The sequence below is a fragment of the Capricornis sumatraensis genome, chromosome 18 (assembly GCF_032405125.1).
Source record: "Capricornis sumatraensis isolate serow.1 chromosome 18, serow.2, whole genome shotgun sequence".
NCBI lineage: Eukaryota > Metazoa > Chordata > Mammalia > Artiodactyla > Bovidae > Capricornis > Capricornis sumatraensis.
The window spans coordinates 77,685,426-77,708,319 of record NC_091086.1 but is presented as its reverse complement, the minus strand read 5'-3'; the positions used below and the strand labels follow the sequence as shown (position 1 = coordinate 77,708,319).

The 22,894-nt window shown below is 53.1% G+C and overlaps 1 protein-coding gene across 1 annotated transcript in view; it reads left to right on the top strand.

The window, feature by feature from the left end:
* Positions 1 to 261: 261 nt before the first annotated feature.
* Positions 262 to 22,894, top strand: part of CEP72 (centrosomal protein 72) — a 41,226-nt gene continuing 18,593 nt past the window's right edge. The window contains 7 exon segments of the mRNA XM_068990536.1: positions 262 to 340; positions 5,506 to 5,633; positions 6,510 to 6,702; positions 9,138 to 9,246; positions 18,003 to 18,181; positions 19,500 to 19,661; positions 21,791 to 21,814. Of these exon segments, the coding sequence (XP_068846637.1) occupies positions 262 to 340; positions 5,506 to 5,633; positions 6,510 to 6,702; positions 9,138 to 9,246; positions 18,003 to 18,181; positions 19,500 to 19,661; positions 21,791 to 21,814 (874 nt within the window).

Below are 22,894 nucleotides of genomic sequence, written 5' to 3'. Positions count from 1 at the left end.
CTGCCTCGGCCAGACCCACATCCACGCGCCCTACGGGCCTTGGCTCCGCCCACCCGCCCTCTGCCCCGCCCCTTCATTCAGCCCCCGCCCTACAAGCCTTGGTCACGCCCACTTCGCCCTCGACCCCGCCCATTCCCTCCAGCCCCGCCCCTATCCCGCCCCTATCCCGCCCCTTGGCACCGCCCCCGGCACCGCCCCGCCCCGCGGCCCGTCGCGTCCCCGGCGCGCAGGCGCGGGCGCAGGTGCGCGCCGTTTGAAAGTATGGCGCCGGGCGGGCGGCTGGTGCTGTGTGAGGAGAAGATCCGGGAGAAGAGCGGCCTGGCGCCTCACTGCGACCTGGGTGCGCGCCGGGCGGCGGGCGGCGGGGGGCGCTGGTGGAGGGCGCGAGCTTCCCGCTGCGGTGGCGGAGGACCGGTCAGGCCAGAGGTCGAAAGAGACCGCTCGGCTCCGAGCCGCCCCAGGCCTGAGGGGCGGGGGAGAGGGCTGGGCTGGGGGGCGCGGGCCGCGCGAAGAGGGGCCCCCGAGGAGCGGGCCGGGCGGAGGCCTTGAGGGGCGGGCCGGGCGGGCTGCGCTCCCGGGCGGAGGCCCCCGAGGAGCGGGCCGGGCGGGCTGCGCTCCCGGGCGGAGGCCCCCGAGGAGCGGGCCCGGGGCGAGCTGGGGTCCCGGGCGGAGGCCCCCGAGGAGCGGGCCCGGGGCGAGCTGGGGTCCCGGGCGGAGGCCCCCGAGGAGCGGGCCGGGCGGGCTGCGGTCCCGGGCGGAGGCCCCCGAGGAGCGGGCCGGGCGGGCTGCGCTCCCGGGCGGAGGCCCCCGAGGAGCGGGCCGGGCGGGCTGCGCTCCCGGGCGGAGGCCCCCGAGGAGCGGGGCCGGGCGAGCTGGGGTCCCGGGCGGAGGCCCCCGAGGAGCGGGCCCGGGGCGAGCTGGGGTCCCGGGCGGAGGCCCCCGAGGAGCGGGCCCGGGGCGAGCTGGGGTCCCGGGCGGAGGCCCCCGAGGAGCGGGCCGGGCGGGCTGCGGTCCCGGGCGGAGGCCCCCGAGGAGCGGGCCGGGCGGGCTGCGCTCCCGGGCGGAGGCCCCCGAGGAGCGGGCCGGGCGGGCTGCGCTCCCGGGCGGAGGCCCCCGAGGAGCGGGGCCGGGCGAGCTGGGGTCCCGGGCGGAGGCCCCCGAGGAGCGGGCCGGGCGGGCTGCGCTCCCGGGCGGAGGCCCCCGAGGAGCGGGCCGGGCGAGGGGCGCTCCCGGGCGGAGGCCCCCGAGGAGCGGGGCCGCCCGGTCCTCGCGCCTTCCTAGGGGAGCTCCTCCGGGGCGCGTCTGCGGAGCCTTTGCGGCGGTGTTTTTTGCGTTAACTGGTAAGATGGCTCGGGTTTTCTTTCACCCGTTGGTCAGCTGGATTAGGTTGGTTTTCTGCGAAAGCTTGAAGCACCTTCGTTTCTCCTGCGGTAAGCCTCGTTCGCCCCTCCCAGGCCGAGGATCTCTGGACTCGTGTTGAAGACGGATGTTGGGCGCTAGTTTTTTATTTATTTTTGTCTGGTTTTGATATCAAGGTAATACCGAGCTCATGACATCGTGGGTAAAGTGCCTTTTCGGTTTTCTAGAAGAGATTCTGTAAAATTGGTGCCAGTTCTTTTTTGCTTGATAGAACTTGCCAACGAAACCTTATGCGCCTGAAAATTTATGTATTTGAAGCTTTTAAATTACAGATACGATGTCTGCAGTTGTTATAGAACTGTTCATATTATCGACTTCATCTTAAGTGAATTATGGTTGTGTGGGGTTTTGCAAAACTGATTTCATCCAACATGTTAAATTTATGTGTATAGAGTTTGTGGTATTTCCTTATTAGATTGTTCATGTCTGTGTGGTCTGTAGTGATACCCTTATTCCATTCCTGATATTGGTCATTTCTGTCTTCTCTTTTTTGGTCTTTCTTGAGGTTTATGGTTTTGTTACACTTGTCGGTCAGCCAGCTTTTGGGCTTTCTTCGCAGGTTTTTTGGTTTTGCATTTCACTGACTCTGTGTTATTTTCTTCTTCCTGCTGCTTTGCATTTGTTTTGCTTTTTCTTGATTCTTGAGATGAAAATTTAGATTTCTGATTTATCTGTTATATTTCTGAGCGTTTCTCTCCAGATACCTTTTTAGTCATTGCTCGTATATTGCAGTAAACGTGTCTATGTGATTTAACACAGCTTCCTTGTGTGGACGGTTTACCATGTCAAGGAAGATAGAAACTTCACCACTAGTTTTGCTGCTGCTGCTGCTGCCGTCCAGTTGCTCAGTTGTGTGCGGCCCTGAGATCCAGTGGGTGGCAGCACGCCAGGCTCCCCTGTCTTTCACTGTCTCCTGGAGTTTGCTCAAAGTCATGCCCATGGAGCCCATGATGCCGTCCAACCCTCTCATCCTCTCCTGTCCTCTCCTCCTGCCTTCAGTCTTTCCCAACACTGGGGTCTTTTCCAGTGAGGCAGCTGTTCGCATCAGGTGGCGAAAGTATTGGAGCTTTAGCATCGGTCTTTCCGATGAATATCTGGAGTTGATTTCCTTTAGGATGGACTGGTTGGATCTCCTTGCGTCCACGGGACTCTCAGGAGTCTCCTCCCGCACCACAGTGTAAAAGCGTCAGTTCTTTGGTGCTCAGCCTTCTTTATGGTTCAACTCTCACACCTCTACGTGACTACTAGAAAAACCATAGCCTGACTATATGAACCTTTGTCAGCAAAGTGATGTCTTTGCTTTTTAATACACTGTCTTAAGTTTGTCATAGCTTTTCCTCCAAGGAGCAAGTGTCTTTTAATTTCATGGCTACAGTCACCGTCCTCAGTGATTTTGGAGCCCAAGAAAATAAAGCCTCTTCACTGTTTGCATTTTTTCCCCATCTACTTACTGTGAAGTGATGGGACTAGATGCCATGATCTTCGTTTTTTGAATGTTGAGTTTTAAACCAGCTGTTTCACTCTCCTCTTTCACCTTCATCAAGACGCTCTTTAGTTCCTCTTCACTTGTTCCATTAGGGCGGTGTCATCTGCGTGAAAGTGAAGTCGCTCAGTCATGTCCTACTCTTTGCAACCCCATGGACTGTAGCCCACCAGGCTTCCTCCGTCCATGGGATTCTCCAGGCAAGAATACTGGAGTGGGTGGCCATTTTCTTCTCCAGGGGATCTTACCAACCTAGCGATCAAACCCGGGTCTCCTGCCTCACAGGCAGATGCTTTACCCTCTGAGCCACCAGGGAATGCAGCCACCCTATATGATATATGCAGATATCATCTGCATATCTAAGGTTATTGGTATTTCTTCTGGCAATCTTGATTCCAGCTTGTGCTTCATCCAGCCCAGCATTTCACATGATGTCCTCGGCAAGCGTACCACCATTTCGGTTTCATTATCCTCCCACTGTATGATTTGTCTAGATATTTCATCTGCATACCTGAGAACCACAGTAATGATGAGTTTGTTTTCTTTTTACAGTCATCTGACGGTTTAAATAGCTTAGGAGGAAGCAGTACCCACATGTTTACCTGTTTCATTTTTCTTTCTTCATGCCTGATGTCCCAGGTTTCCTTCTTTTATCTTTCCTTAATGTTTAAAGGTCTGTCTTAAGTAGTTATCTTCCGGCAGGTGTGCTGGTGAAAAGTTCTCTTAACGTTTCTTCATTTAAGAATACCTGTATTTCACCTTCAGTCATAAAGACTGTTATTGGAGAATATAGATTTCTAGGATGAAAGTTCTTTTTTTCAGCAATTGGAAACTGTGAGAGCGTTTCCTTTAGGCCGCCATGGTTTCTGAAGAGTAACTCCCGACCATGACAGTTGTTTCTCCCTCTGGGTGATGCCTTTCTCTTTGGTTGCTCTTGGGATTCTTTCATTGCCGTTAGTGTTTTTGATTCTGATATGTTAGCTTTTGCCTTTATTCTGCTTGGTATTTTTTCAACTTCTTGAATGTGTGGGTTTTTGTTTTTTTGCCAAATTTGGAAAGTTTTCAGCTGTTACTTTTTTTTTTTAAGCCATGCTGTTTTTCTCTTCTTGAAACTCTTAATTGGAACTCCATGGGTTCCCAAGGACATGAATGTTAGATTGCTTTCTCTTTTTCTATAGGACCTGGAAGCTCTGTTCATTTTTCAGTCTGTTTTCTATCTTGGTCAGATAGGACAGTTTTGTTTATCTTTGCATTTACTCTCTTTGAATTTTTTCCTGTCGTCTCCATTCTGTTACTAAGCTGTTCCCCTGGTGTTTGTTTCTTTCAGTTATTGTATTTTTCAATTCTCAAATTTCTGTTTCTTTATATCTTCTGTTTTTTTGCCAAGAATCCCTACTTTCTCATTTTTTAAAGCATGTTCATAATTGCTTATTGAACTATTTTTGTATCAGTTGCTTTAAAATCCTTGTTAGACAATTCTGGTTTCTCTCATCTCATCTCATTATTGGTGTCTGTTGTTTTCTCTCATTCAGATTGAGATTTTCCTAGTTCTTCATCATTTTTGATTGATCATTTTCATTGGGATTCTGCTTCCTGTTTAAATCTTGTTACTCGCTTCTGTCACTGCCTGGATGCTGCCTTGTTGCTGAGGCAGTGGCCAGGCCCCTGCCATACACATCTACAGCTGGCTCATTACAGACAGCCCAGGACAGTAGTCAGGTCCACTCTCACGGCCCCAGTGCTGGCCACTGTGCAAGGCCAGGGGTACGAGGTCCATGATTTTCCCTTGGCGTTGGGTGGGAGTGGGGCTGGGGTTGTCAGGAGTCTGTCCTGCAAGGCCATCACTGTCCATCTCTGACAGTGGACAGCAGGCTTACCCATCTCTCCTGGTAGATGTCCGTGGGCGTTTCTGGGTGGCCAGCTTCTCTTGCATTCAGATTGGGATGTATAGGAGACAACGAAACCAACCCTCGGTGCTTGACCCTTTTTTTTAGGTCCCTAGACGGTTGGCCTTCTGCCCCCACCCTTCAGTTGCCAGGCACTTGCTTCCCATGTTGTTGTCCAGGGTTTTTTTAATGGGAGGAATAGGGTGAAATGTGTCTGCTCTGTCTTGTCTGAAACTGGAAGCCCAAAAACCAGTTTTGTGTTTAATCAGAATGTGTTTTAAAACATAAGTTCCCAGGAAAACATTTGGTGTATCCAAACACAGTGTCTGTTTCATTCAGTTCAGTTCAGTCGCTCAGTCGCGTCCGACTCTTTGCGACCCCGTGAATCGCAGCCCGCCAGGCCTCCCTGTCCACCACCAGCTCCAAATGCCACTGCTTTTGTCGTGACATTTGTCTTATGAGTGCTTGCTAGGTGTGTCCCAGAGAAGTGTGTGGTGCCCCCCGTGCCGCTGGCCCTCACCCGAAATCGCGTGCCCTCAGGCCAGCCCCTGAGAGGGTTTCAGGTGTGGCCCCTGCTTGGAGGCTTAGAGGCCGTGGGCTGGCAGCCCCCTTAGGAGGGCTTCCTGGTGAGCGGGTTTTGGAGGGAAAATAAATTACTGTAATAATTTATTTTCAGTAAGATAATAAAGTTAAAATCTCATAATTTTCTATTCTTAGCTGAACTTCGGTCATTATCTATTCCGGGAACTTACCAAGAAAAGATTACTCACCTGGGAAATTCTTTGATGAATTTAACAGGTCTAAAATCTCTAGATCTCTCACGAAACTCCTTGGTTAGTCTAGAGGTAAGTTTTAGGTTTGTTTCTTAAAAGAAAATTTATTACTATAATACCAGTGGCAAGTACATTTATGGTAAGAAAAAAAAGCAATCTGCTTTATGGCTGCTTCTAAACTTGTAAATGTACACGCGAAGGGACTGTACGTGCCGTGCCCCTTCTCCTGTGTTTGCTGTGAGCGGGGTTTCTTATGCATCACATTGTATTCCGACTATAACATGAAACCACCGCGCTCTGATGAAGATGGCTGTGTCTGTAAAGGAAAAAAGGCCCGAAAGATGAGCGTGTGTGCCCCCGTCTTCATCCTGCATCAGCTGTCCTCTGCATCTACGCTGGACTTCTCATCCGTGTGTGTCTGACTGTTAGCGACCTTGGGCCCTTGAATGGCTCGCGTGCCTGACGCGGCAGGCGATGGTGATGGAGAGGACGCAAGAAGTCACCAGGCGATGGCGAGTGGGAACTGCCGGGGCCTGCGGTGGCGAAAAAGGGAGGCAGGACGTCCTTGCCTGGAGTGCGAGTCTGTCAGCGCCCCTGACCTGGTTGGGAGCCCTGCCCCTCGCATCAGCCCTGACCTCGTTGGGAGCCCTGCCCCTCGCATTAGCGTCTGGTGCAAGATCTCGTCCAGGCTGCACTCAGTCCTCACCTGTGAAGCGGCGGCAGCGGCGGTTCTGCTGATGCGGCTGGGTGTGAAAGCGTGGCGTTTGATGCGTCGCTCAGCTGGCGCGCGAGGCCCCGCAGGGATTGACCCGCTCGGCCGCCTCACGGCCCGGGTGCAGCGCTCGCGATAGGCTCACCTCTGCCCTGCTGCCTGTTGATGGGGAGGGGGGCGTGTGTGCGGAGTGCATGCGTGTCAGCGCCCGTCTCACCGCGCGTCTGTCCCGGCAGGGCATCGAGTGCCTGACGGCGCTGGAGAGCCTCAACCTCTACTACAACCGCATCTCCTCGCTGGCGGAGGTCTTCCGGCTCCGCTCCCTGGCGGGGCTCTCGGAGGTGGACCTGCGGCTGAACCCCGTGGCGAAGAGCGAGTCTGACTTCCGCCTCTTCGTGGTGCGCATGCTCCCGGGTCTCCAGCAGCTGGGTAGGCCGGCCGCGCTCCAGCCTCGCTCGGCGCCCCGCTCGTGCTCTTGGGGCGATCGCGCTGCTGGCCTTTCTGGAGAGGGGAGCTGGTTTCCTCCTCTCACAGGAAAGCCGCCTGGGAAGGTGGCAGGGAGCCACTTCCCGAGGCCACGAGTGCCTGCCGCGCTGGCCGGGGTGCAGGTGTGGGCTGGCTGGCTCTCCAGCTGCTCTCAAGCTCTGCTGTCTGTTCCCTCACACGGCCTCCTGGGCGTTGTCCCAGGCTCAGCCGGACGGCTGGATTCAGCCTGGCTTTGCCTGCGCCTGGGGCATAGGAACAAGAGGTTACTGTGCTGCACAGGCCCCGGGCGACAGCGTGAGAGAGCGGGAGGGCCTCGTGGGAGGGCCTCTTGGCAGGTGCAGCTGCCGCTGTGGCCCGGGAAGAACCGAATCTCTCAGGCTTGCGGGACGAGCTGCCAGGGTGCCAACCAGCCATGCCCGGTCAGGAGCGCTGTGCTCAGGGAGGCCGGAGCCCTCACCCGCAATCCCGGCACTCGGGAGCTGCTGTGCTGTGAGCACTGTGGCCCAGGCACCGCTGGCCAACCCCGGCCCGCCCCACGTCCCGCTTCAGAGGAGGGCGCTGCAGCGGGAGCCGAGGGTGTGCCAGCCGGAGGCCCTGGGGAAGGAGGGCCTCGGGTGTCGGACCTGGTCCTCCTGTGGAAGTGCCGCTTGAGGGCAGTTAGGACTGTCTGATTGGAGGGTGGTGGTCCTTCTGTGCCCCCAGTGATCAGTGCGTGTTCTCCACTCAGAGGGCCTTTGACTGCTTGGGGAGGCTGGAGGGATTCCAGGGTGTCTCCACCTCCCAGGTGCTGAGATAATGAAATGAGACCCAGATGGCAGCGCTTGTCAGGTAGACGCTGGGCAGTGGGCAGACCGTGGCTCCTGCCCGCCCAGTGTCCGCAGGACCTGCAGACACTCTGGCTCTGCCCCCTCAGCTGCACGGAGCGAATCTCACAGGCACCCTGGCTCTGCTGCCCTGGCTCACCTCCTTGTCCCCAGGCTGGTGCCGCTGGCTCTAGGGAGCCTGGCTGCATGGTTAGGCCACTTTGGCCTGGGTCTGGGCCTCTGACCCCCAGAGGCGCACTGTTTGTTCAGACCTACTTAGGGTTTAAACGTTATGTTGGTTTTTAGATATTTGGGAGGATTAAACGCTTGTGTCCTTAGCTGATTGTGTAAGCATTCTGTAAACTATTGAAGCATTACAATCCTTCTTGAAGGTTGTGCAGCCTTCAGTTTTAAATGATGAGTTTCTACTTGTGATGAAAGTTCTAGATCCGGCTTACAGAGCTGTTCCAGTCTGAACGGCACTCAGATGAGAAAGGAGAGTCACTGGAGCCCGTGCTCCGGGAACCCTGGAGCTCTTGGAAGGCCCGCTCTCCCGCCGGGCGCCGTGGGAGCTCCGCGGGAGTAACCCAAGCGCTCTGGCTGGGAGCAGAGGAGGCCCTCGCCGGGCCTGGGGGCCGCTGCTGTGCAGAGAGGGTGTGTTCTGGGTGAGAGGGGTTTGCACTGGTCTTAGCCACATGGAGCTTGAGTTCAGCGAGGGGCATGGTGCTGACTCAGTGAAGTTCAGGCTGAGCAAGTAGAGTTGTGAGTTGTTGGCATGAAGGCCACGTCCAGGCCGTGAGAGCGCAGAGCTCAGGAGGCCTCAGACTGGCGTGTGCCGGACGGAGTCCCTGAGGGGATGGAGGGGGCTCCCGGGGGCACCCCGCATGGGGCCAGGGCTGCCATGCAGAGTCCACACCTTGGTCCTTGTTTCTCACTGGGACGTGCGCCTCTGGGCGCTGTGGGCTCAGCTTCCAGAGCAATTCTGGGGCGGTCCCGACAAGTTCCTGAGGGCCGGCCTCCAGCGTTTGGGAGGGCAGCCTCCCTCGGGTACTCGGGAGGTGTGGCTGTGGACGCGGGAGGTCTTCTTGGGTCCAGGGCGCATGCGGAAACGGTTAAGCTTGGCTCTGTCTCCTGTTCCAGTCCCCGGGATCCGAGGAGGTGAGCCCTGGGTGCCAGCACGTGGCCTGGGCCTGTTCTCTCCAGTGTGTTGGGCTCCTCGCCCGTGGACACTTGCTAGGGGTTTTTTGGGGCCCTTGCCCAGCATCCAGGATATGTGTCAAGAGGAGGCGAGAAGGGCGTGCCTGCGTGCGAACTTGGTGTGTGTTTCCCTTCCCGTCTGAGGCTCAAGCCGGGCGTGAGCTGCCGCCCCCGGGGTCGCGCTCAGCATCCGCAGGCTCCTGTGGTGGGTCGGCCCTCGGGGGAGGGGAGGGCCGCAGAGCAGGGCAGCGCCCCTGGTCAAGTGCGTGTGAGGCTGGGTGGGCAGCGGACACCTTACTGCCACGGGAGCCGGCGGGCGCGCCGTGGAGGGGCCTGGCACCTGCCTCCTGCTCCTTGCCCCTGCTGTCTTCTCTGTAGATGACCGCCCCGTGAGGGAGAGTGAGCGGAGAGCGTCCCAGCTGCTTTTTGGTTCGGAGGACTCACTGGACTCAAAGCAGAGCTTCCCATCTGTTTTCAGAGAAGAGAGGTATGAACAGGAAAGTGAGAGTGAAAGTCGCTCAGTCTCGCCCAGCTCTGTGACCTCGTGCGCTGTGCAGTGCCGTTCTGCAGGCGAGAGAGCAGGAGCGGGTGGCCTTGCCCTTTTCCAGGGCATCTTCCTGACCCGGGTCTCCTGCATTGCTGGGGAATTCCTTACCAGCTGAGCTATCAGGGAAGCCCATGAACAGAAGTGGTGTTTGAGCATCTTGAGGAGTGTTCATTGTTGATAGAAGAATGCCAACCTCTGTATTAGCCGGAGATGCAAACTCTGCCTGCGGATTGCCCCTGAGAGGCCAGGCCTGCGGGGGCGTGGTGGGGCTGGGAGAGACGCCCCCGCCAGCTGGCGATCGCGGACCCTTGGGACAGACTCTCTTCCTGTGGATCACAGTGTCTGTAGGTTACTTTTCAGTGTTAGGTTGGCCAAAATGTTTGTTTGAGTTTTCCTGTAAGATGGTAAGAACTTTCTGGCCAACCCAATACTGGAAACGTTGTTAAGGAAATTGCCGTCGGATAGGTAGCAGGAAAGGCCTGTGGCGAGAAGCCGCGGTCCGCCTCCCAGCTCCCGCCCACTCCTCAGGCAGCCGCTGGCCCTCCTCCAGCGGTTGCTGCTTCCAGATACGTTTGTTCCTTCCTGGTCTCGGCCGGTGCAGACACTGCTGTTTGTGGATGGGAGTGCTCTGACAGGCCTGGCAGCTCTGGGGCCGCCTCTCGCACCCCGGCGGCGCCAGCTCCCGGGCCCCGCGCCCTCTGGTGCCCCCTTCCTTTCCCTGCTCTGCGGGCAGGGCTCACACTCACTGTGCCAGGCTGTGGGAGCCTGTGCCGCCTGTGCCTGGCTTCTCAGCGTCTCCCAGCGCCTGCCGTCTGCACTTTGATGTCTGACTTGAGGTTGTCGGGGTGGTAGCACGTGTGTTCTGAAAGCAGAGTCTTCATGTGTTTGGTTGATTCTAAAGGTGTCAGTCAGTCAGTGGTGTTCACCTAGCTTGTAATGTGTGAGGTTCTATACTCCTTCTTAGACGGCGTTTTGTTCTGTCGGAAGCTTTCAGTACTCTTTCTCTTGCATCACACACCTTCGTCTGTAAGTCTCTCTAACGTAGAGGTCAGCTGGCTCTTTTTGTAAAGGGCTGGAGAGAATGTTTTCAGCTCCGTGGGCTGTATGATCTGTGTTCTAACTTCTGAACCCTGACTTTGTAGATGAAAGCAACTATAGACAATGCGTAAACTAATGGCTGTGCTCCAGTAGAACTTTGTTCACAGCACAGGCAGTGGGTTGGATTTGACCTGTGGGCCATACTTTGCCAACTTGTGTTCTAACATCTTAAGATCAGTTCCAAATTCCGGGAATCTCCTCTTCCCTCAGCTGCCTCGCTTGGAGTTCCCCTCCCCTCACATCCCTATTTCAAACCCGGCTAACTGACCCTGCAGGATGGTCTGAGTATCGTGTGCCCCGGATTTTCATGCTGGGGTCCCAACCCCAACTCAGTGGCTCCAGGGTGTTAGGGACCATAACACAGGGGACAGGGCCTGTTGGAGGCGGTGAGGTCCTGCGGGTGGAGCCCTCGTGATGAAGTCGGTGCCTCCTGCAGAAGAGACCCCGCGGAGCTCTCGAGCCCCGTCCACACCCACGGGCGTTTGCCAGTCACCCAGTGTGGGTCCTGCGACTTTGTCCCCCTTTACGTTGCGTTGCCAGTTACTCTCCATACGACTTTCAGAATTAGCCTGTCGGGATCCACAAAAGACCTTGCTGGAATTTTGATTGAGATTGTGTTGAATCACAGATGAGAAGGAACTGACACCTTAATATATTGAGTGTTCGTATCCATGGACATGGAATGTCCATGTATTTAGGTCTCTGACTTCATTTATCAGGGGTTTGCAGTTTTCCTGCTTTGATGCTGTCCATATTTCGTTAGACTGATGCTTTAGTATGTTGGTCTTTTGAGGCTAATTTGGGCTTTTTAATTTAAAATTCCAGTTGTTCATTGCTGAGAATGTATAAAAGCATTTGATTTGTATGCAGCTGATAGTGACAAAGTACCACAAACAGGGTGGCTTAAAATAACAAAAATTTACTGCCTTACAGTTCTTAGGCTGGAAGTCTGAAGTCAAGGTGCTGTCAGCCCTGCTTCCTCCTGGAGGCTCTGAGAGGGAGTCCATTCCATGGCTCCAGCTTCCACGGCTTGCTGCCCGTCTCCAGCGTTCCCTCCAGCCCTTCTCTCCGCGGCTGCCTTCTCCCTGCGTCTTCTCACAGAGCTCCCCATTGTGCCGTCTGTCCTGTGTCCAGCTTTCCCCATTCTTAAGGATATCAGTCACATTGGTGAGGGCCCCCCATAATTTCCTCATTTTAACTCGATTACCCCTGTAAAGACTCTTATTTCCAAATAAGGTCGTGCTCTGAGGTGTGGGGTGTTGGGACTTCAGCATCCCTTTTTAGGGGATGTATGCCGTTAATTTCCTTTTCTCGTCCTACTGCCTTGGCTGGGACATCCAGTATGGTATGAAGGCCGTGGGCAGCGGGGCTGTGCCTGCCGTGCTCCTGGTCTTGGCGGGATGGCAGCGGGTCTCTCGCACCAGGGCTGCTGCCACCTGCGGGCTTCCGTCGGTGTTCTTTATCAAGCGGAGCAGGTTCCCATCGATGCCCAGGTTACTGACCGTTTTATCATGGATGGGTGTTAGACTTTGTTGAACACTTTTTCTGTATTTACTGATATTGCCCTGTGACTCTTCTTCTTGAGCCTGCTGCTGTGATGGGTCACGCTGGCTTTTCTCCACGTGTTGAGCCAGCTATGCATACCTGGACTAAACCCCCTCGGCTGTGGTGTAGACTTGTCACACCTTGCTGGCCTCACGTTGCTGGTGTTTGTTGGGGGTCTTCTGCGTCCGTGTTCGCGGGAGGTGAAGGGCCTGCCGTTTCCTTGCATTGTCTTTGCCGGTTCTGGCGTCACGGCGATGCTGGCCTCACGGCGATGCTGGCCTCACGGCGATGCTGGCCTCACGGCGATGCCGGCCTCAGAACAGGTTAGGGTGCATTCCCTCTGCTTCCTCTCTGTCTTATAATTTCTTCCTTGAATGTTGGTAGGATTTACCAGTGAACCTGTCTGGACCTGGTATTTTAGAAGGCTGTCAATTATTGATTCAAGATCTGTAATCTGTACAAGTCTGTTCTTGGTGCCCACTTGTCCTGGTGTGGGTTTTGGAAGATGGTGCGTTTCTAGGAACGGTCCGTTTCATCCGGGCTACCCCGTCTGCGGGCAGAGTGTCCTGGTGCTCTCTGCTAGCCTCTTGCTCTCCGTGGGCTCTCTAGTGGTGCTGCTGCTCTTAATTCCTGTGTTAGGCACATGTCTTTTTGTTCCTAGTTAACCTGTTATAGAGGTTTTTCCATTTTATTTCTCTTTTTAAATTTGGAACTAGCTTTTGGATTTGCTGATTTTCTTTTTTCCCCGTTTCCAACTTCACTGATTTTTGCTCTAAATTTTACTATTGCTTTCGTCCCTCCTGCTTTGGATCTAACTTACTTACTTAGCTCCCTAAGGCGGAAGCTTCGGTTGTTGGCTCTGGGTTGCACTGCGTCGACTGTGCATTCAATATCATGTGTCTCCTTGCACACATTGCTCTCACTGCGTCCCACACATTTCGGTGAGGTGTATATTCTTTTTAATTTAGTTGAAAATATTTTTATTTTGAAGTACTTTAGTTCAGAATACTTTTGAGGTTTCTTTGACTCATGTTATTTGGGAATATGTTGTTTAATCTTCCTTTTTTTGAGATTTTCCAGTTATCTTTCTGTTACTTATTTTATTACAAGTTTAATTCCATTGTGCCCTGAGAACGAGCCTCGTGTGACCTGTTTCCTCTCTAGCGTGTAGAGGCGTGTTTTGTGGCCCAGGACGGATCTGTGCTGGGGAGTGTTCCCTGTGACTGTGGGATGAGCATCCTGCTGTCTGGACAAGGTGAACGCCGGCTCCTCCGGGTGGTGGTGTTGAGCCCCGCTGTGTCCTTGGTGGGATCTGCCCCTTTCCGACGCGGGGGAGGTGGGTCCGTCCTGCTGAGCTCCTCAGCGTCTGGGCTGGGGAACCTGGTGCTGTCTTACTGGCACGAGCGCGTCCAGTGCTGCTGCCGCTTCCTGCAGAGCGGCGCTGAGTCCTTACCCCTCTTTATCCCAGGCTGCTCTCACTGCCCAAAGTCAGCTCTGTCTGAAAGTGATGCAGCTGCTTCCACTTTGTTCTGACTGCTGTTAGCAGTCTGTTTTCCTTTCTCTGTCCATTTACTTTTAAACCTGTGCATCTTTATATTTGAAGGGGGTTTCTGTAGGGAACATGTAGTCCGCCTTGTGTTTTGATCCGCGCTGACCGTCTCTGCCCTCCGCGTGGTGTGTTTAGACCCTGCTGTCTGAAGTGATTCTTGATGCAGCTGGGTTGACAGCTGCTGTGTTCGCTATTTCTGTCTGATGCCCTTGTTCTTACTTTGTCTTCTGACCTTCCCTTCCTTTCGTGGTTTTACGTGATCATCCAGTGATTCCGTTTTCCCCCTCAGCACATCAGTTATGGGCAGGTTTTCACTTCGGGGGTCGCCCTGAGCACACAGGACAGGCAGACCTCGTTTTCTGTGCTTTGCCTTATTGTGCTTTGCAGATTCTGTGTTTTCATAGATGGAAGGTTTGCGTTAACCTCGAGTCAGGCAAGTCTGTCGTGCCATTTTCCCAGTGACGTTTGATCTCCGTTCACTTCATGTCTCTGTGTCACATTTTGGTAATTCTTGCAGTATTTCAAACTTTTTCAGCTTTTTATATTATGGTGATCTGTGATCCCGTTGCTGCCATGACTTGCAAAAGCCTCAGATGATGGTTAGCACTTTTTAGCACACTTAGCACTTTTCACTCTGGCCTGGAAACTCCCACGGACGAAGGAGCCTGGTGGGCTGCAGTCCATGGGGCCGCTAAGAGTCAGACACGACTGAGCAACTTCACTTTCACTTTTCCCGTTCATGCATTGGAGAAGGAAATGGCAACCCACACCAGTGTTCTTGCCTGGAGAGTCCCAGGGACGGAGGAGCCTGGTGGACTGCCGTCTATGGGGTCGCACAGAATTGGACACAACTGAAGCGACTTAGCAGCAGCAGCAGCTCATTCTAAAATTACAGTGTATACATTGTTTTTTAACATAATATTGTTGCTCACTCAATAGACTAAGTGCAGTGTAAACAGTAAGAAAGCTAAGGTCATGGCATCTGGTCCTGTCACTTCATGGCAGATAGAAGGGGGAAAAGTGGGAGCAGTGACAGATTGTTCTTACCTTGGACGCCATGGAATTAAAAGACGCTCGCTCCTTGGAAGAAAAGCTATGACGAGACACCACTTTGCTGACAGAGGTCCACATAATCAGAGCTGTGGTTTTTCCAGGAGTCACGTATGGATGTGAGAGTTGGACCGTAAAGAAAGCTGAATGCCGAAGAACTGATGCTGTTGAATTGTGGTGCAGAAGACTCTTGTGAATCCCTTGGACTACAGGGAAATCAAATCAGTCATTCCTAAAGGAAATCAATCCTGAATATTGATTGGAAGGACTGATGCTGAAGCTGAAGCTCCAATAAATACTTTGGCCACCTGATGCGAAGAACCGACTCATTGGAAAAGATCCTGATGCTGGGAAAGATTGAAGGCAGGAGGAGAAGGGGGCGGCAGAGGATGAGATGGTTGGATGGCATCATGGACTCAATGAAGGTGATTTTGAGCAAACACCAGGAGATGATGAAGGACAGAGGAGCCTGGCATGCTGAGGTCCATGGGGTCACATAGAGCCAGACGCAACTTAGCAGCTGAACAACAATAATGTACATAAAGAGTTTCTCCTTCTGACTTGTTTCAAAATTTTCTTCTTCGTCTTAGCTTTTCTCCAGTTGAACATGTTCCTTGCTTTAATTTTTCCCAGCGTTTATTCTGCCACTGTTCTCAGAGCTTCCTGTCTCTGTGATTTGGTGTCTGACATTCACTTGAGGATTCTTGGTCATCTTCAAAGACATCTTCAGTCCCCCTCTCTCCTGCCGGTAGTCTCATGTGTGAATGTTATGCCTTTTGGTGTTGGCCCACGATTCTAGGTATTCTGTTCTGGTTTTTCTCTTTTTTCCAGTCTTTTTTAAGCTTCGCTTTTCAGTTTTAGAGTTTCTGTTGCTCTGTTATCAAGTCCAGAGAGCCTTTCCTCAGCCACATCCAGTTTACTGTTGAGCTCATTAGAGGCACTTTTCATCTGTTGCAGTGTCTCCAGCTAGCATTTCTGTTAGGGTCTTCCTTGGAATTTCCCCGTCTCTGCTTGCATTTCCCGTCCATTCTTGCATGTTGTCTCTTTTTTCCATTAGATGCTGTAGCATTATTACTCACAGTTGCCTAAAATCAGAGCCTGATTTCATCCAGCGTTTCTGAACCTGGTTCTAGTGCTTTCTTTTCTCAATGTTGTTATGGCTATTTGGAGCTCCATGGGATTCCAGAGGCATTTTAGGGTGGTTTTTCTGTTTCTGGGGAAAATATCACTGGGACTTTGATAGGATTGCACTGATTCTGTGGATTTCTTTGGGCAATGGATGTTCTAACAGCGGCGAGTCTTCCAGCCCATGCGCATGTGGTGTGTTTCCACTTACTGTGGAAACTTCTGAGAGAGGTGGGAACACCAGACCAGCTGACCTGCCTCTTGAGAAACCTGTATGCAGGCCAGGAAGCAACAGTTAGAACTGGACATGGAACAACAGACTGGTTCCAAATAGGAAAGGGAGCACGTCAAGGCTGTATATTGTCACCCTCCTTATTTAACTTCTATGCAGAGTACATCATGAGAAACGCTGGGCTGGAAGAAGCACAAGCTGGAATCAAGATTGCCAGGAGAAATATCAGTAACCTCAGATATGCAGATGACATCACCCTTATGGCAGAAAGTGAAGAGGAACTCAAAAGCCTCTTGATGAAAGTGAAAGTGGAGAGTGAAAAAGTTGGCTTAAAGCTCAACATTCAGAAAATGAAGATCATGGCATCCGGTCCCATCACTTCATGGGAAATAGATGGGGAAACAGTGGAAACAGTGTCAGACTTTATTTTGGGGGGCTCCAAAATCACTGCAGATGGTGACTGCAGCCATGAAATTAAAAGACGCTTACTCCTTGGAAGAAAAGTTATGAGCAACCTAGATAGTATATTCAAAAGCAGAGACATTACTTTGCTGACTAAGGTCCATCTAGTCAAGGCAATTGTTTTTCCTGTGGTCATGTATGGATGTGAGAGTTGGACTGTGAAGAAGGCTGAGTGCCAAAGAATTGATGCTTTTGAAGTGTGGTGTTGGAGAAGACTCTTGAGAGCCCCTTGGACAGCAAGGAGATCCAACCAGTCCATTCTGAAGGAGATCAGCCCTGGGATTTCTTTGGAAGGAATGATGCTGAAGCTGAAACTCCAGTACTTTGGCCACCTCATGCGAAGAGCTGACTCATCGGAAAAGACTCTGATGCTGGCAGGGATTGGAAGCAGGAGGAGAAGGGGACGACTGAGGATGAGATGGCTGGATGGCATCACTGACTCGATGGACATGAGTCTGAGTGAACTCCGGGAGTTGGTGATGGACAGGGAGGCCTGGCGTGCTGTGATTCATGGGGTCGCAAAGAGTTGGACACGACTGAGCGACTGGACTGAGCTGATGTTGTCTTTACTTTGTTTCAGCAATGTTCCGCAGTCTGTGTGTGTGCTCAGTCATGTCCAACGCTTTGCGACCCCATGGACTGTAGCCCACCAGGCCCCTCTGTCAACAGGATTCTCCAGGCAAGAATCCTGGGGTGGGTTGCCATTTCCTCCCCCAGGGGATCTTTCCAGCCCAGGCATCAAACCCGTGTCTTCTGCATCAGCAAATGGATTCTCTACCACTGAGCCACCTGGGGAGCGTGTTTTCAGTTGGCCAGCCTTGATTATCTCGAGACTAAGTTAGCGCAGAGTTTAGATGATCTGACGCAATGGCCTTATTATCCAGACGTGCCAGTAGAGGCCCGAACAGGCTGCATGCGCCCACCAGCAGGTGTCTGTGGCAGCCCTTGAAGGAGGACCCAGTCCCCTTCTTTCTGCAGGGGCCTGGAAGACTCTCAGCTCCAGAAAATAGAGTGTCAGCTACTTCTCTAGGTGTGATCAGGGACATGAAGCCAGTATTCGTGGTGTGTGACTGAGTTCTGTTTTGAAGAGTGATTCTTAAGCTGCCTTTGTTAGAAATTAGGTCCCTGTGAATGTTTGCCTTTGTGTGGAGGGACCTCCTACTCTACAGCTTCACGTGTCAGTTGCTAGAGAGAGACAGATAGTCACTTAATGTGAGAGTCGACATTGGGACACTGTGTTCTTGAACTCTCTTGTTGTTTGGTTGGTTGGTTGGTCCATATGGATCTTAGCTTCCTTGGCCAGGGATAGAATTCGTGCCCCCTGAACTGGAAGCATGGGGTCTTAACCACTGGACTGCCAGGCAAGTCCCTCCTTGAATTTTGCTGGTCACGTATACCACAGTGCTAGGAGACCCTCACACAGGGGGCTTCCTGGAACTGCCACCCTTTTATGAAGCCAGGTGTGGTGACCAGTCATCCTGGCCGAGTTCGCTCCGCTTTCCCTGTGGCAGAAGGCCCCGCTGCTCCTCCTCAGAGACCCTGAGACAGGGTCAGCGGTGTGGCGGCTGTGTCCCGGGGTCTGCACGCGCTGGGTGCAAGTGGGGGCACCAGAGCCAGGTTTGCTTGTCTTTGTAGACCTCATCACTCCAGAGTCAAGGGCACTGACCCCTCCGCCAAGAAGTGCTTGGTCATGGACGCGGATGACGAGGCGGTCCTGAGCCTCATTGCCGAGTGCGAGTGGGACCTGAGCAACCCTCCTGAGGGCATGAGTTCCAGCCAGAAGGAGTCAGAGGCCAGCCTCCAGAGCTCCCAAGGTAGGCTGCTCCTCGCCGAGAGGATGGGCGCCCAGCCTGCCTGGGAGGCTGACGTCTGCTGCCTCAGGATTCACGCTGCCTTTTTAGAAGAACTTGCCTTTAAATGTAGACTCTTCAGGAAGTCCTGTGGCTGTAATATCCGTAATTTGATCGTGGAGTTCCGGGAGAAGTCAGTATATTTAGGTGGAGGTAGTCACACTGCAAGTCTCTAACCTCAGGTCCCTCTCAGGTCAGCTGCAGGGGTAGTGAAGACGTGAGGCATCCTGTGCTGGAGGGGCTGAGTCCCCGCCGCCGGCCTCAAGGGGGCTCCCCTCTGGCTCCGGCTGCATGTGAGTGAGGGGGTGACACCTGATGAGCGCGGGCATGTGAGCTCCTTCACGCCCATGCTGGCTTTTCCGCCAGGACACGTGTGTGAGCTTCAGCTGCTTTGCTGCGGCTTCTCTTGTGGGTCCCAGGAGCTTTTCGTGAAGTCACAGCGTCTGGGTCTTCCTGCTGCAACAGCGCCCTGCCTCCGCCTCCCCGCCACCTCCTGAGCCCATCGGGCCCTCCAGGGTGGCGCCCGTCCTGAGCATGTGGCGGTGTCTACCGAGGGCTTTAGTTCGCATATCCTGGAGATGAGTCCCAGCAGCCTGCTCGTGCGCTCATGTCATCTTCTGAGCCGTTTCTGCTCCCGCTGCCCCCCTCCATTCCTTTCTTGGTGTTGACGCCCCGGACTCCATTATGCTGGTGGAACACAGCCTGTCTCCAGTTTCTGCCCTCCCCGTGGCTTGCCTTTCATTTTCTCAGCAGCGCTCCCAGGAGCGGTTCTGTCTGCGTGAGGCCGCTCCTCCCTGTTCCCTTCCTGGTTGTACTTTCCAATGTGCTGGCCGTGTCTGCAGGCGCTCCCTCCCATGCACCTGTCCACCTCCTGGGGACCTGCACTTGGGTCTGAGAGCTGCTCTCTCGAGTGAATTTCTGGCTGTGGTGTGAGGTGGTGGCTCAGGTTGTCCGTCTGTCCCAACGTGTATCCAGCTGTACCAGTGCCATTTATTGCAAAGACAACCTTGCAAGGTTGTCCATTCCGTGGCTGGAGTCTCTGGATCCGCTGACCGTTGTGTCTGTCCCGACTCATTGGCTGGATGTGGGGCGGGGTCCCCTCGCCTGGGCTGCTGTGGGCAGTGGCGCCCGCATGTTCCTTACAGGGTGGCCAGTGCTGTGTTACCAGCTTTTTTTCCTGTTTACCCCACATAGGAGTGTGCTTGACAGGTATGCTACACTGTCAGAACCGGAAGTGTAAGTTTTAGTGGAATAAACTTTTTAAATGTTTTTAACACAGCAGAGTCGCGGCACCGACTGAGCTCTCAGGCAGCCCAGCACCAGTGCGGAGACTTGCTGTGGAAGGGCCCTGAGCGGCGCAGGAGCAGCTCCAGGGCAGGCTGCGTGGAGCCGAGGTTGCAGGACCAGCGCTGCGGCGAGCTCCCCCCGCAGCTCTTCACCCCAGGTGACCCCTGGTGTGCTGTGCTCGTCTTCTCCCGACTGTGTGTGTGTGTGACCCTGAGGTGTGTTCAGGGAAGACGCTCCTTTACAAAGGGAAGCTGACAAAAAGACATGACCCCAGAAGATGAGCCCTGCAGGTTGGAAGGTGTCCAGCATGCTACGAGGAAGGGTGGGGGGCAATTCCTAGTAGCCCCACAAAGAATGGAGCAGCCGGGCAAAATGGGGAGCAGCACTCAGGTGTGGATGTGTCTGGTCGTGAAAGTAAAGTCCGATGCTGTAAAGAACAGTATTGCATTGCAACCTTGAATGTTAGGTCCATGAATCAAGGTAGATTGGATGCGGTCAGCAGGAAATGGCAAGATTGAACGGTAGCACCGTAGGAATCAGTGAGCTAAAATGGGTGGGAATGGGAAATTCAATTCAGATGGCCAGCTTACCTATTACTGCGGGCAAGCATCCCTTAGAAGAAATGGAGGAGCCCTCAGTCAACAAAAGAATTAAAAATGCAGCACTTAGGTGTGGTCTCAAAAATGACGGAATGATCTCTGTTCATTTCCAAGGCCAACCATTCAGTATCATAGTAATCCAAGTCTATGCCCCAACCACTAATGTCAAAGAAGCTGCAGTTGAAAGGTTCTGTGGTGACCTACAAGACCTTCTAGAACTAACACTGGAAAAAGACGTCCTTTTCCTCACAAGGGGTTGGAATGCAAAGCAGGAAGTCAAGAGACACCTGGACTAACAGGCAGGTTTGGCCTTGGAGTGCAGAATGAAGCAGGGCAAGGGCTAACAGTTCTGTCAAGACAACGTGCTGGTCATAGTGAACACCCTCTTCCAGTAATCCAGGAGGTTAACTCTACCCAAAGGAGAAGCCCCAGCAAGATGGTAGAAGGGGTGAAGTCACGTTTAGAATCAAACCCCGTCCCCAGCAGGGACGCTCGGAGGGCTCACACCTTGTGCACACCAGGACCCAGAGCCCCCCACAGAGGCTGAGACAGAGCTGTGTCTGAGTGTCTCCTGAGGAGGCACGGGTCAGCAGTGGGCTGCTGCAGGGCCAGGGCCTGGGTGCAGCAGGCCTGGGTGTGGCACAAGCCCTCTTGGAGGAGGTCACCATGAACCCCACCGCAGAGCTGCCAGGACTCACACAGGATGGGGAAACAGTCTTGGAGGGCACAAACAGAACTTTGTGCACCAGGACCCAGGAGAAAGGATCAGCGACCCCACAGGAGACTGACCCAGACTTGCCCGTGAGCGTCCGGGAGTCTCCAGCAGAGGCGTGGGTCGGCAGTGGCCTGCTGCAGGGTTGGAGGCACTGAGTGTGGCAGTGTGTGCGTGGGAGGAGATTGCCATTATCTCCACTACTGCCGCTGTAGGTTCAGCTCGGTGCAGGCGCTCAGTCGTGTCCGACTCTGCGACCCCACGAGTCGCAGCACGCCAGGCCTCCCTGTCCATCACCAACTTCCGGAGTTCACCCAAACTCACGTCCATCAAGTCGGTGATGCCATCCAGCCATCTCATCCTCTGTCGTCCCCTTCTCCTCTTGCCCCCAATCCCTCCCAGCATCAGGGTCTTTTCCAATGAGTCAACACTTTGCATGAGGTGGCCAAAGTACTGGAGTTTCAGCTTCAGCCTCAGTCCTTCCAATGAACACCCAGGACTGGTCTCCTTTAGGATGGACTGGTTGGATCTCCTTGCAGTCCAAGGGACTCGCAAGAGTCTTCTCCAACACCACAGTTCAAAAGCACCAATTTTCAGCACTCAGCTTTCTTCACAGTCCAACTCTCACATCCATACATGACCACAGGAAAAACAATAGCCTTGACTAGACGGACCTTTGTTGGCAAAGTAATATCTCTGCTTTTGAATATGCTATCTAGGTTGGTCATAACTTTCCTTCCAAGGAGTAAGTGTCTTTTAATTTCATGGCTGCAGTCACCCTCTGCAGTGATTATGGAGCCCAAAAACAAAGTCTGACACTGTTTCCACTGTTTCCCCATCTGTTTCCCATGAAGTGATGGGACCAGATACCATGATCTTAGGTTTCTGAATATTGAGCTTTAAGCCAACTTTTTCACTCTCCACTTTCACTTTCATCAAGAGGCTTTTGAGTTCCTCTTCACTTTCTGCCATAAGGGTGGTGTCATCTGCATATCTGAGGTTATTGATATTTCTCCTGGCAATCTTGATTCCAGCTTGTGCCTCTTCCAGCCCAGCGTTTCTCATGATGTACTCTGCATATAAGTTAAATAACCAGGGTGACAATATACAGCCTTGACGTACTCCTTTTCCTATTTGGAACCAGTCTGTTGTTCCATGTCCAGTTCTAACTGTTGCTTCCTGATCTGCATACAGATTTCTCAAGAGGCAGGTCAGGTGGTCTGATATTCCCATCTCTTTCAGAATTTTCCACAGTTTATTGTGATCCACACAGTCAAAGCTTTTGGCATAGTCAATGAAGCAGAAATGATGATTTTCTGGAATTCTCTTGCTTTTTCCAAGATCCAGCAGATGTTGGCAACTTGATCTCTGGTTCCTCTGCCTTTTCTAAAACCAGCTTAACATCTGGAAGTTCACACACGGTTCACATATTGCTGAAGTCTGGCTTGGAGAATTTTGAGCATTACTTTACTAGCGTGTGAGATGAGTGCAATTGTGCGGTAGTTTGAGCATTCTTTGGCGTTGCTTTTCTTTGGGATTGGAATGAAAACTGACCTTTTCCAGTCCTGTGGCCACTGCTGAGTTTTCCAAATTTGCTGGCATATTGAGTGCAGCACTTTCACTTTCATCTTTCAGGATTTGAAACAGCTCAACTGGAATTCCATCACATCCACTAGCTTTGTTCGTAATGATGCTTTCTAAGGCCCACTTGACTTCACATTCCAGGATGTCTGGCTCTAGGTGAGTGATCACACCATCATGATTATCTGTGTCGTGAAGATCTTTTTTCTACAGTTCTCCTGTGTATTCTCAGTTCTTAGTTTGGCCCCAGGTAAATAACAGGGAGGGAACACAACTCCACCCATCAACAGGAAAATGGATTAAAGATTTAACTTTGGCCATGCTTATCAGAACAAGACCCAATTTCCCCCTCAGTCAGTCTCTCCCATCAGGAAGCTTCCATACGCCACTTATCCTTTTCTGTCAGAGGGCAGACAGACTGAAAACCACAGTCACAGAAAACTAGTCAATCTGATCACGTGGACCACAGCCTGGTCTAACTCAATGAAACTGTGAGCC